The sequence below is a fragment of the Saccopteryx leptura genome, chromosome 3 (genome assembly GCF_036850995.1).
Source record: "Saccopteryx leptura isolate mSacLep1 chromosome 3, mSacLep1_pri_phased_curated, whole genome shotgun sequence".
In the NCBI taxonomy this organism is placed as follows: Eukaryota; Metazoa; Chordata; class Mammalia; order Chiroptera; family Emballonuridae; genus Saccopteryx; species Saccopteryx leptura.
The window spans coordinates 270,587,459-270,600,449 of record NC_089505.1 but is presented as its reverse complement, the minus strand read 5'-3'; the positions used below and the strand labels follow the sequence as shown (position 1 = coordinate 270,600,449).

The following is a 12,991-nucleotide window of genomic DNA, read 5'->3' as shown; positions in this document are numbered from 1 at the left end:
GGTACCCGTAGGGTAGGCACGCAGGTATTTGTTGAACGAATGAACCAGTAAGGAGCAGAGACTGGCTGGAATCCGTAGCTGGCCAGACTTGAGTTTGAGGTCGGGACGCATGCCAGCCCTGTGACTTTAGGCTCTTTCTGAGCCTCAGTTACCTCATCTATAAGATGCAGACAAAGCCAGCTTTGTAGGGCTGTTCGGCATCCAGCATTTGGATGGGGAGAGAGTACTACAGACATATTTTAAATGGAAGCAAGTTAGGTTGGATTTGATCTGAGAATTGCAGCATGTTCCTGTGGGGTGGCCAGGGACTTGGGGTGGTCATGGGGCCATTTGTACCTGTGCTGAGGACCCTCACCCCAGCCCCGGTGCCTCAGAACTTTAAAACAGTGGCTTTCTCTGTGTTCCCTTCCCAGATCACAAATAACACCACCTCACGGCATCTGAAAGGCGCTCACCCTGTTGACTATGAGCTCACCTACTTCCTGGAAGCTGCTCTCCAGAGTGCTTACGTGACAAACCTGAAGAAGGGGTAGGTCACCGGCAGCCAAGTGGGGACGTGGACGTTCTTCTCTGGGCCAGGTGCTCCTGGTGTTGGTGGCATTTAATCTGGCCTCCCTCTGTGGGTGTGCACTCTGGAGGGGACCGGCGAGGCTGGCTTGTTCACGTGTTGTCCTACCGAGCTGCTCAGAGGCGCCCTCGGGGGGCAGGGCCGAGCTTCAGGGGCAATAAACCTGCACCTACGTCGGGGGAGAGCGGGGTCTCTTTGGGAGGGAGAGAGCGAAGGACAGTGCGCTGGGCAGCAGGTGCCCGTCTGAACTGTTCACTGTACCCTCGGGTGTCGGGTGAAGTTATTTCACTTCCCTGAGCCTCAGTCTCCCCAAAACTGAAATGGGGAGTTGATTCCTGCTCATTCAGCTTTCGAGGCACAGTGAGCTGTGAGGGGACGTGTGGTGAAAGTGGAGGCCTGGCGTCGCTCTAGGGATGCCCTGTGTCTGCGGGGATGCGCAGGAGCGGCTGTTCTCCGCACGCTGCCCGGAGGGCCCTGGGGAGGCTCTTCTGCCCCAGACCAGGAACCACGGTGCCGGACACCTTCCTCCGTCTTTTGTGCCTTCCCTGCGTGAGGAGCGCAGCGGATGCTTCCCTGGGTGGGATGGGGCAGAGGTGGGGGCCAGGCCAGAGGGGTGCTGCCCGGGCTGTGTTGGGCGGTGCTGGTGAGGGAGGGAGACGCCGCAGAGTTGGGAGGACGCGTTGCAGGCAATTGTGGCTCTTTGGCGGTTCTACAAGGGCTGCCTACTAGGAAGGCCACCGGGCACCCCGAGACTGCCATGCCGGGGTTTCCTACGTGTGCCTGAGGCGGAGACTTTGTGCCCCGTCACCTCCCTGCTTGGCATCATTACCGCCCTTCACAGACACTGTCTGGGGCTGTGAGGACATCGTGGGCAAGCGAGGGGCTCCCCGTGCTCAGGACACATCTTGCCTCACTTGAGCCTCCCTGGGGCGGCGTGGGGGAGCCACACGCGTCCCCTCTTTCTCACGGGTGAGGAAGCTCGGGACAGCATCACAGAGCTCGCTCTGCTCTGACTGGCTGGAGCCCTCGAAGCCTGTATTTTATTTGGAGTATGCTTTATTTTACTAATTCTCCTTTATTCATTTTTTTAATTCAACATTTTTAAAACAGGCAATTCTTGCACATGACACTATGTTTGAACTTTATACCTTTTGCTTTTCTTTTCTTTTTTTTTATTAATTTCTCAAGCACTAGGCCAGGGAGACGGTGCCCCCCCCCTTAGGACTGTACACCAGGAGGTGGTGGCCCCCACTTAGGACTGTACACCAGGAGGCCCAGGCCCCCACTTAGGACTGTACACCTGGAGGCCCAGGCCCCCACTTAGGACTGTACACCAGGAGGCCCAGGCCCCCACTTAGGACTGTACACCAGGAGGTGGTGGCCCCCACTTAGGACTTGTACACCAGGAGGCCCAGGCCCCCACTTAGGACTGTACACCAGGAGGCCCAGGCCCCCACTTAGGACTGTACACCAGGAGGTGGTGCCCCCCCACTTAGGACTTGTATACCAGGAGGTGGTGGCCCCCACTTAGGACTGTACACCCGGAGGCCCAGGCCCCCACTTAGGACTGTACACCAGGAGGTGGTGGCCCCCCACTTAGGACTGTACACCAGGAGGCCCAGGGAGCAGAGGCAGCCCCCCCCCCAAGGGTGGCTCTCACCGCAGCCCTGCGCGCCTCAGGCCACGCAGTGTCCCATCACAAGGACACTGGGGAGCATGCTCCCTCTGCTCTAGCTCCACCATCTGCTTTTTTTTGTTGTTGCTGAGCTTCAGTTTTAGAGGGTGGCCCAGAGGGCTGGTTCCTGTTGTTACTGCTCAGGCAGCTGTGCCTGGCTGCCTCCCTCTAGCTGGAGACTGCCAGCTGGCAGTTGTCGCTGAGGGGTGAGTGGAGGACAAGAAGAGATGCCACCCTCAGCCCCTACCCACAGCGACTTGGAAGAAGGGGCTGCTGACCCTCCGCAGCAGGCTTAGTGCGGCCTGCTTCTGCAAATAAAGTTTTACGGGAACCTGGCCACACTCAGTGTTTACACAGTGTCTGAGCCATGGAGCTGAGCAGTTGAGATTGGTAACCTGGTAAGGCAAAGCCTAAAATATTTCCTCTCTGGCCCTTTATGAGAAAGGGTTTGCAAGCGCAGAGGTTGCTGGTTCGATTCCCCAGCAGGGCACGTACAGGAGCTGCTCAGTGTTCCTGTTGCTCTCACACTGCCTCTCAAAAAAGAAAAAGAAAAAGAAAAGAGTTTGCTGACTGATGCCTGCACTACGTTTAAGATACCCCCACCAAAGGCCTCTGGTAGAAGCGGCGCCGTTCTCCTTCATGGGAGCCCCGTGGAATAGCTTTTGTGGGCAGGGGACAGTTCTAATTTTAGTGTTCTGTCCCCTTCATTCATTCATTTAACAAATATTCATTATACTGAGGCGTGGTACTTATTAAGTGCTGAATTTGTGCCTGGCGCTTGTTAAGAGCTTTGCTTGCATGTGTATTTAGTTCCAGCAGCCCTTTGAGATGGGTGCCGCTGTTGGCATCCCCATTGCACAGGAGGGAAACTGAGACACATAGACCATAAGTGACCGTCATGGGCAGAGAGAGCTAGGAGTATGTACGCAGGGCCCATCTGTCACTCTGAATCATTATGCTCCCCTGCCTACAGCAGAAAACCCGAGGTTAATGAGACCCCGCTGCTCACCATCTAACATTCGTTCCCCTGAGTGTGCTCAAGCTTGGTAGTTGTGGTCCCGGCTTCTAGTTCGAAGAGTTTAGTGGGCCCCCTCACCGTCTAAAGGGCATCAGGGCAGGACCCTGGAGATGGAAGCCACTGGATGGCCCTGAGCAAGTTCCTGTTTACCTTCCAGCTCTGCTTCCCCCCTCTAACGGGGTGTCTGTATGTCCTGCCTCCCGGGGCGTGAGGGTCCAAGAAGAGGGAGGAATGAGCACCGGAGGCACTACCATTGCCCCCTCTCCACTGAGGTCTCCCCATCTCCACTCCTCAGGGCGGCCTGCCTCCCTTCCCACAGTGCATATTCTGCAGGTGGGAAGACCTTAAGGTGAATGTCAAGAACAGCGAGGAGGGAAGGAGGGAGAAGACCAGCAGGTTCCAAGCACTTGCTTTGTGCCAGGCAGGACCCCCGTGCTCAGTACACAAGGCTGTGTGACCCCTCTACACTTGCAAGGGAACAGAGGCTCAAAGAGGTTGGGTAGCCTGGCCTGGAAACCCGTGCCCTTTCCAATTTGGGGATGTGGAAGGGCAGCCTTGGCAGCCTGTGGCGTGTGTGGGAGAAAGAAAGGAGGGCTTTGATGCTGGTCCCAAGCCTCTGGGCTGATTCTTGGTATACTAGCCAGGGGCTCTCGTTGCCTCCCTGGGACCTGAGTCACCATTCCCAGAGGGGGTGGCTCCTCTTCTGTTAGCTGGTCCCACACCCTCTTCAGGGCGGGCCTGTTTCCTCCCCTGTCTTCCGCGAGCTGTGCACCCAGGCTGTGTGTGTGGTGGTGGTGGTGGTGCCCGCAGTGGGCAGAGGCATTAACCAGCCATCACCCTCCAGGAAATCCCAAGTAATTTCAGTTACTTTTCTGTTCCTATCACTTTGCTACCCTCCCTTCAAACTCCTTTCCTCCTGAAACACAACTGCAAGTCCTTAAAATCAGGATGCTGACTATTCTCCCCTCCCCCTCCCCCCCTCTGGTGCCTCCCAAATAAAAAGGAATGGAGATTGAGTCATCATTCATTTCCAAGCAAACAGCCCAAACATTTGGAAGCCTGAGTGTAAGCAGCAGTCCCCAGGACATGTGGCAGCAACTCAGCCCCTCTGTTGGTTTCTGGGGCCACATCCAGCACTTAGATGGCTCCAGAATGTGACAGATTTATATAGCTGAGCTTTAATTCATTTTCCTCACACTTTTCTTCTTAATAGTAGCTAATATTTATTGGGTACGCACTGCACACCAGGCAGAATGCTATGATGTATATATACATATACTACATATAATATCCCTGTTTTACTGCAGAAAGGAGAGGTGAACTACTTGCCCAAAATCAGGGCCAACAGGTGGTTTTGCCAGCAAATCTGGTGCTGACCTGGGTCTGTGGGGGCCTGTCTTGTACACTGTAGGGTTTGGTGGCATCCATGGCCTCTGTCCATTAGATATTAGTAGCTCCCCCGCCCCAAAGCGTGACAACCCAAAATGTCTGCAAACATTGAGAAATGTCCTGGGATGGGCATGGGGGGGGGCAAAATCACCCCAGTTGAGAACCACTGTCTTAGCCTAAGGTGTGAGAAGCAGAAGGTCAGGAGGAGATGGGGACCCAGATGCCTGACATTCAGTCTCCTCCAAGTCGGCTCTGAAAACTCCATAAAAGGGCTCTTGCCTGCTGGTTACATTCACCCCCACTTGCTGGACTCTTGGGGTGTTTGGGAAGGGGAGAAACCTTCCCTGTGTCCGGAGGGGTCACAGCCCAGGAGAGGGGATAAGGCTAAGGTAAGAAAGCGCAGAGATGGCCCTGGCCGGTTGGCTCAGCGGTAGAGCGTCGGCCTGGCGTGCGGGGGACCCGGGTTCGATTCCCGGCCAGGGCACATAGGAGAAGCGCCCATCTGCTTCTCCACCCCCCCCCTTCCTCTCTGTCTCTCTCTTCCCCTCCCGCAGCCAAGGCTCCATTGGAGCAAAGATGGCCCAGGCGCTGGGGATGGCTCCTTGGCCTCTGCCCCAGGCGCTAGAGTGGCTCTGGTCGTGGCAGAGCGACGCCCCAGAGGGGCAGAGCCTCGCCCCTGGTGGGCATGCCAGGTGGATCCCGGTCGGGCGCATGCGGGAGTCTGTCTGACTGTCTCTCCCCGTTTCCAGCTTCAGAAAAATACAAAAAAAAAAAAAGAAAGCCTAGAGAAGAGCCCACTGCATGCCAAGCACCTTATCTGACTCACAGGGTTGGAGCCAGGAACAGGACAAGGTCCCCTCCTATGGAGCTTGCATCCCAGTGGGAACCAACCGTGAAGGAACCAGAAGTAGCCGTCTGACCACTCTCTGCTAGAGAGGAAAAGGCAGGGAGGTGGGGCGCTTTGGGGACCGGATGGACTCTGAAGACAGTTCTTCCTGAGGGGCCATGTGGAGTGGAGCCAGGAGCCAAGGTGCTTGGGTATCCGAAGAGGTTCCTTAGGGCCTAAGGAAAAGGACAGGTGGTGGACTGCTTCTGGGTGGGTATCTGAGACCCACGGCTCATTCCCAGCTGGGCCTGGAGTGGGCCTGGCCCCCTAAGGGGCCGAAGAGCCCAAGCTAAGTGATTGCTTTGTGCCCCCCACCCCCTGCCCCAGGAACCAGCCCTGTCCCTCCAACCAAGGATTTGACATAACTTAAAGGGTGTGGTGTTCTTCCCTGTGCAGAATGGGAGATGTTTGCTCGAGCTCCAGACAGCACTTCGTTTATTCTGAGCTCTGGTGAAGCTGGGCGCCCCCCTCATGCTGCCTAAGTCTGGAGCCACTACCCAGTTACTCATGCAGTGTGTCTGGGGGACATTAATTTTTTCCAGGGGCCTTGCCCTATTGATCCAGCAGTTAATTCTCCCAGATGACTCCTGCCCCTTGCTCTGGGACTGGTGACAGGGTTCCTAATTGACCTGGAACTCTTAAGTACTGGCCAGAAAGGACAATCATGAATTGGGAGGCCCCCTCCCAAAGGGCCGGGACCTGAGACACCAGGCGTTCAATTCCCCTCATGGCCACCAGAGGGCAGCCGTGGACTCTGGTTGGAGCCTTGCTCCAGGCAGTTCTGAAGATGCCAGCTGCCAGGAGGGGGCACCTTTCTGGCTTGTTTTTGGAAGGACAGTGGTAGCTGGGCCCAGAGTCCTGCTTGGGGAGGAGGGTTGGTTCTCCTTTGCAGGAAGCGACTCCAGGGGTGAGGCAGCAGGGGAGCTGGGAAAATACAATGCCCCAGAAGCGGACTGTTCCTCCCTCAGTGGCCTTGACCACTAGGACCAAGTCTCTGGGCATCTCCCAGCAATAACAACACGAGCTGAGTTAGCTCTTTTCCCCACCCCCCACCCCAAGTGGGAAAGGGGCCATCTCTCTCTGGGGTGGTTTTCTTCCTCTTCCTCTGCCTAGCCCTGCAGAGCCCGTTCTTGGCTCAGGGCTGGGAATGAGCTTAGGCCATGTGTGTGGAACCAGGTGGGCTATATGTTTTGTGCATGTTTAAGTAATTTTTGTTTTAATTACTGAAGCAATATGTGCTCATTGTACCAAAACCAAACAATAGAGAAGGGAGTGTATGTTTTCTAAGGGAGTTCCCAGGAGCTCGGCAGGTTGTTCAGCCTTATGAAAGCACTTTCGCCTTCTGCTGATCTGGTGTCTGTGTGTTTGCACCCTTTTATGCACATGCTTCACCTTGCCAATTAGGTGCTGAGTCAAGAAGCCACTAAAGACAGTTGGGGCTGCGGATGGCCATGGGGAGGCACCTTCGAGAACCCAGCCTGCTGTTTGCTGTGACCCCGTGAGGGTTGTGTTCAATCAGCGTCATTTTGTCTTATTTTTAGCAGCCACCCAGTAGCTGCAGTGGTGGGGAGGACAGGAGGTGTACTGCTCTAAGGGAGAACGTATGGGCTAGAATCCCCCAACAGCAAAGCCCAGGAGAACCTCCTGGTGGTCTGTGTCACGCTTTGGGGCCTCGGGAGACCTCTGAGTCCCACTGGAGAGAACCCACTCTTCCAGCCTCCCTGGATGCACAGCCTTTATTTATTGTTAGCACCACTGTCCATCCGTCCGTTCCCCCGCCCATCCCCCACCTCACTGGAAAGGAGAAGGCCCTTGCCCGGACCTTCTCAGAGCCCCACAGGGACACTGTCACAGCCTTTTTCTGAGGCCAGGGGTGAAGAGGAGAGCTTTAGTTTTGAAAACTGATGGATGGTGTGGGTCTATGACAGGAGTAAACAGCTTGATAACCTTTGAACTTCACCTGACCGTGTCTCCTGATTCAGTCCTCCTGCTGTTGGGATCTGCCAACTATCTGTGTTCTTCTGAGGCTTTAACTGGAGCCTTCTCTGACACGGTGTCCAGCGCAGCCCTGAAACCGGGACTGCTGACCAAGGTCATGTGCGCTTGTGTCTGTTTAGGTTCCGACTGGAAGTTCCATACAATTTCTCATCCTCTGTTTCAAATCAAACTACCCCCCCCCCTCTAATTTTTTATTGAGCACCTCCTGTCTGCAGAACACTTGACTAAGCTCTGAACACCTCAGGAGCGGGGCGAGTTTAACAGACCGAGCCGCTTCTGCGCAGGGCCGTGGATGAGACTCATTCACTCACTGAGCCCCTTAGTTCGTCCCGCCAGTGTTGTTGGATGCCTGTGGAGAGCAGATCTGACCACCAGGCACTTGGTCCGCAGTAGACACTCTGGAAAAGAGTGAGTTGAGTCCTGGGCGTCCTGGAGTTCTAATGACTGGGAAAGGAAGGTATAACCATGCCAAGTCAGCAAGAGGTATCCTTCTCGGGGGTCTTTTTGTTAAAAGGGAGTAAAAGCCGAACCTCCTGGTGCCTGTGGCCAGCCTACCTCTCCCCTTGGGTCGGTGATCACATGCAAAGGCAGGTATCGTCTAGGCTTTAATGTTCCCGTTGGGAAATGGGGGGTTACTTATGCCGTGTGGGTTTCTTGGGTGCCTTCTGTGTGCCAAGCGTTGTGCTGGTACCTGGGGGAACACAGCCTGCCTCATCAGCCTCCACCAGAGCTGCACTGGCTGAATGAGGTGAAGCACTTGGGAGAGTCCGCGCAGCTGCCCGTGGCTGGTGAGGGGACCTGAGGAGCCCGCCACCCCCCTGCATGGCCCACCTGGAGGCCTCGCGCAGGCGAGCTGTTTTCCTCAACCCCTCCCTGCGCACACATCTCCTCTTTCTTTCTGTCCCTGGCCAGCTGGGCTTTACTGGAGTTGGAATCCGTGGCTTCCTGGCTTCTCCACAGGCAGCCTGATTCTGGGCCAGGGTTTGTTTGAGCCCTGTTTGGATATTGTTAAAAGTGGCAGCTTTGCTCAGAAAGGTCAGCATGAGAGACCAGAACAAAGAGATCTTTCAAGCTGGCTTCTCACGAGGCTCAGAAAAGCCCCAGCTCTACCTGGTGCGGGCAGCTTGAGACTTTGGGGCACGGTTTCTCCTGCTGGTGGGAGAATCCCCCGTCTGGTTTCCCGTCTCCCGGAGAGGTGAGCGGAGGGGCGTTCCCAGCACCTCAGAACAGGTCTGCGCCAGCTGGGAGGCCAGCTATTTCCCTGGGCAGCTTAGGCACTAGAACCTCTGTGTTGGTTTTTCTCTATGTGCATTTAATAAAATTTGAGATTTACCCAAAAGAGGCCTGAAGGTGATTATTTCCTTAGCTTAAGAATTCCTGGGTGCTGGCCCTGGTCAGAGAGCCAGACACCAGAGAGCATCTGCTCAGTGGTAGAGCATCAGTCTGGCATAAGGAAGTCCTGGGTTTGGTTCCCGACCAGGGCGCACAGGAGAAGTGCCCATCTGCTTCTCCACACTTCCCCCTCTCCTTTCTCTCTGTCTCTCTCTTCCCCTCCCACAGCCAGGGCTCCATTGGAGCAAAGTTGGCATGGGTGCTGAGGATGGCTCCATGACCTCCACCTCAGACACTAGAATGATGGCTCCAGTTGCAACGGAGCAACACCCCAGATGGGCAGAGCATCGCCCCCTAGTGGGCATGCCGGTTGGATCCCGGTCAGGCGCATGCGGGAGTCTGTCTCTCTGCCTCACTGCTTCTCACTTCAGGAAAAGAAAAAAAAAAAAAGTCCTGGGTGCTGATTTTGATACCAAAATCCCGTATAGACATGAAAATGGTAAAAATACACAATTTTTTGGACATAAGATCTTACTAAAATGTAACTCTAATTCCTTAATTATGTTTGTGCTGGGGGTAGCAGGGAGTCTAAGGCCTGCATTTCTCTCAAGCCCCCAGCTAACACCAGTGCCACGGATCTGGGAGCACTCCGAGTGTTGATGACAGGGGACTAAAGGCAGAGAAGACAGTCCTTGCGCTGGAGTGGGAAGAAGGAGCCATGGTCCCTCTTGGCTCTGGCCTCCTGGTAGCAGCCCGGGCCAGGCTTCCAGGGAGGAGGTGGGCAGGTAACCCGGAGAGTGGAAAATACCCACAGGTCCCAGGAGCCACCAGCTTCCTCTGGGCCGGAGGACCTCCTCTGGGCCGGCAGCCCCAGGACCCAGCCCCTCCTGTTGGCCTATGGCCATTTGGCCCAGCAGCCAGCAGACTTGAGTCCCAGAGCTGGACATTTCCTCTCTTCCGGGAGTGCAGCAGTCTCTGTCTTCTCTCTGTCCTGGTGGTGGCCTGCCGTCCAGCAGACTTGATCCCCAGAGCTGGACATTTCCTCTCTTCCGGGAGTGCAGCAGTCTCTGTCTTCTCTCTGTCCTGGTGGTGGCCTGCCGTCCAGCTCTGGGTTCTCTTCTAAGGCAGAGGTCTCAGTGGCACTGAAGCACTTCTGCTGCAGATTGTCCTTCTTGGACTCATGGGGCTTCCAGCCTGTCTCTGGGTGTGGTTTGTCGACCAAGGACTCCTGTTCTTACATCCTCTGTGGGGGCGGGGGCGGTGGAGTGAGAAAGATGGACCCAAGGCTGGGGATCTCCACAGGCACTTGTCCCCTCCCCCGGTTTATATTAGCTCCTGAACATCCATGCAAAATAATGTGGCAAATTGAGTTAGGAGTAATAAGATCTTTGGGCCCAAATTAGAAGCGGAAAGGAAAATAACTAATATTCAGTGACCTTCTACCACATGCCTTGGGGCTTCTCCTGTGTCCATTTTCCTGACAGTGCTCTGAGTAAATGGGGAACCTTCCTCCTGCAGGTGGGGAGACTAGGGCTCAGAGAGGCCACCTTCCTTCCCAAGATTACAGATTTTGGATCTGGCTGCAAAGCTGGGGTGTCCGTGTCTGGTTGTCCCTTCTAGAACCTGAATTTGTAGCATAGGAGAACTGGGAGACACCAGAGAACATCTAAACCAGTGGTTCTCAGACTTGAGTGACCATCCGAACTCTCTGGAGACTTGACAAAACCCAAGTTGCTGGACTCCATCCTAGAATTTCTGATTGAGCAGGTCTGAAGTAGGAGGGGGGCTCTCTCAATTTGCTTTTTAATAAGTTTCTAGGATGTTGATGACGCTGATTAAGGCACACTTTTGAGAATCTATGGGCTAAACTATTGTTTCTCAAAGTATGGGATGAATAGCCCTAGCAATACACAAGGTGGTTTTAAGTGATACACAAACTTTTTTAAAGTGCTTCAGTATTTAATTCCTGTTGCCAAAAAATAAAATAAATAAATAGCACACCAAATCTATGGTTTCAGGTATTTTTGATTAAAGCAAGATATCTACTGAAGTAAAAGAAGATATAGCCTTGGCCAGTTGGCTCAGCAGTAGATCGTCAGCCCGGCGTGTGGAAGTCCCGGGTTCAATTTCCCAGACAAGGCACACAGGAGAAGCACCTATCTGCTTCTTTACCTTTCCCCCCTCTCCTTTCTCTCTGTCTCTCTCTTCCCCTCCTGCAGCCAAAGCTCCATTGGAGCAAAGTTGGCCTGGGTGCTGAGGATGGCTCCATGGCCTCTGCCTCAGGCACTAGAATGACTCCGATTGCAGTGGAGCAACGCCCCAGATGGGCAGAGCATCACCCCCTGGGGGGCATGCCAGGTGTATTCCAGTTGGGTGCATGTGGGAGTCTGTCTGACTGCCACCTGCCCCCCCCCCCCCCCGCTTCTCACTTTGGAAAAATACAAAAACAAAACAAAAAAAAGAAGATATAAAGAAAAGTATTACATGGATAATAACTCTAATGGTATGCAGCTAGTAGCAGAAATTGTAAATGAGGTATGCAGGTAACGGAGATCTGGGAGATGCTGATTCAAACTAAAGGCCTGACTTTATATAGAGTAGGAGCCCATGCATGGCGCAGAGGTGAGCCTGACTCCCTGGGCCACTTGGCCATCCGTAGCAGCATCCAGACTCGAGCTGTCTCTAAGGACGCTATGGTGCCCTGTTCTGCTTGCCTCTTCCGGTCCTTCAGAAGCTCCAGGTACGCGAGCGGTCACTGTGACTCTGATTCCATCCCCTAAGTCTCTGTCTCCATTTTCAGCCTTATAAACGAGGATCTGTGTTTATAATGTTGGTAGTCTGCACATTTGGAACTTGTTAGTGTGAAACCAGAGGCCTCAAAAGGCAGAGTTTTGATCTACAAACCTGTCCTTTTACGGACCTGGGTTCCAGAGCCCCCAGGAATCTGTTTTGTACCTGAAAGTTGCAGGAGGGGCTTGTGTGACTTTCCTGGCTGCCACCGTTAGCATTTCACCCTCTGTGATATTTCTTTTCTTAATTTGCCGCCCATCAGCCTCTGCCTTCCCTTTGTGCTGTGATCCACAGAAGCCCTAGAGCAGATGAGAAGAGTAGCCTCAGCCATTGGTTGAGCACATGCAGTGCGTTGGGTGCTGTGTGCGGGCCGAGCTTCGGGGGCAAGTCCTCGGGGCAGGGGTGAGCCTGTAAACAGAATGTAACCCAAACCTGGCGTGCGTGCTTCCAAAGACAAATTAACAGGGTGCAAGAGTGACACGGCATGGCGAGGGACCTGGGAAGGCTACAAGAAGGAAGCCATCTTGGAAAGGGTTTTTTAAAGGATAAGGATGGGAAACGCTATTTAAGGAAGTGTGAGATGCCTGTGCCAAGACCTGATGTAGGGAGCTGTGCTCGGTCATCCTGAAAAGACTTGAGACGTGGGAGACGAGATGAGAGAGAGGTAAGAGGCAGGCCCAACATCTGGAGGCCTACACTGGACTCTGTACATGCTGAGGGCACCGACAAAGGGGCCAACCTGGGGCCAAACAAGGTGACTTTTGCATGTTGGGTAGATCCTACGAAGGATGGTGGAAGCAGTTTTTCAAACTGCAGGTCACAATCTCTTAGTGGGTGGCAAGATCTATTTATTAGGCCTCAGCCAACATTTTTGAAAAAGGGGAGTATTGGAAGACAAAATATTGTAGAAATGTCAGAGAGGATGTGGTGGAGGTGGGTAATGTCAAGAAACTTGCTTCAGTTCTATGTGAGGAAAGTGAGTGTATATTCTGGGTTGCAATGTCAAATGTATTTTTTACTATGGGTCATACTTTAAAAAGTTTGAGAGTGGTTTTAAGGCACAGAGGGCTGACCGGAAGGGGTGAGACTGGCCGGGGTGGCTACGCAGGCCCACGGTGCAGCAGGCCGCCGGTCTAGGCCCCAGCAGGAAGGACTGAGAGGTGAGGATGGGGTCTAGCGTTGAGCAGACATGGAGATTGAAGATGGAAGATTTGAGATGGACTTGAGTCAGAAAGTTGGACACCAACCCAAGGCTCTTGGGCCAAAATAACATGATTTGAAACGCTTGATCTTGGTCTCTTTCCGGTGGCAGACGGCAGGGCTGAGTTTCAGGGG

At 54.0% G+C, this 12,991-nt stretch overlaps 1 protein-coding gene across 3 annotated transcripts in view; it reads left to right on the top strand.

Moving 5' to 3' along the window:
* Window positions 1–12,991, top strand: part of TTC7A (tetratricopeptide repeat domain 7A) — a 145,850-nt gene that overhangs the window by 55,261 nt on the left and 77,598 nt on the right. For all 3 annotated transcript variants that reach the window (XM_066378326.1, XM_066378325.1, XM_066378327.1), the window contains exon 5: window positions 414–529. In XM_066378326.1, coding sequence (XP_066234423.1) covers window positions 414–529 — 116 coding nt within the window. The remainder of the gene's footprint in view (window positions 1–413; window positions 530–12,991) is intronic.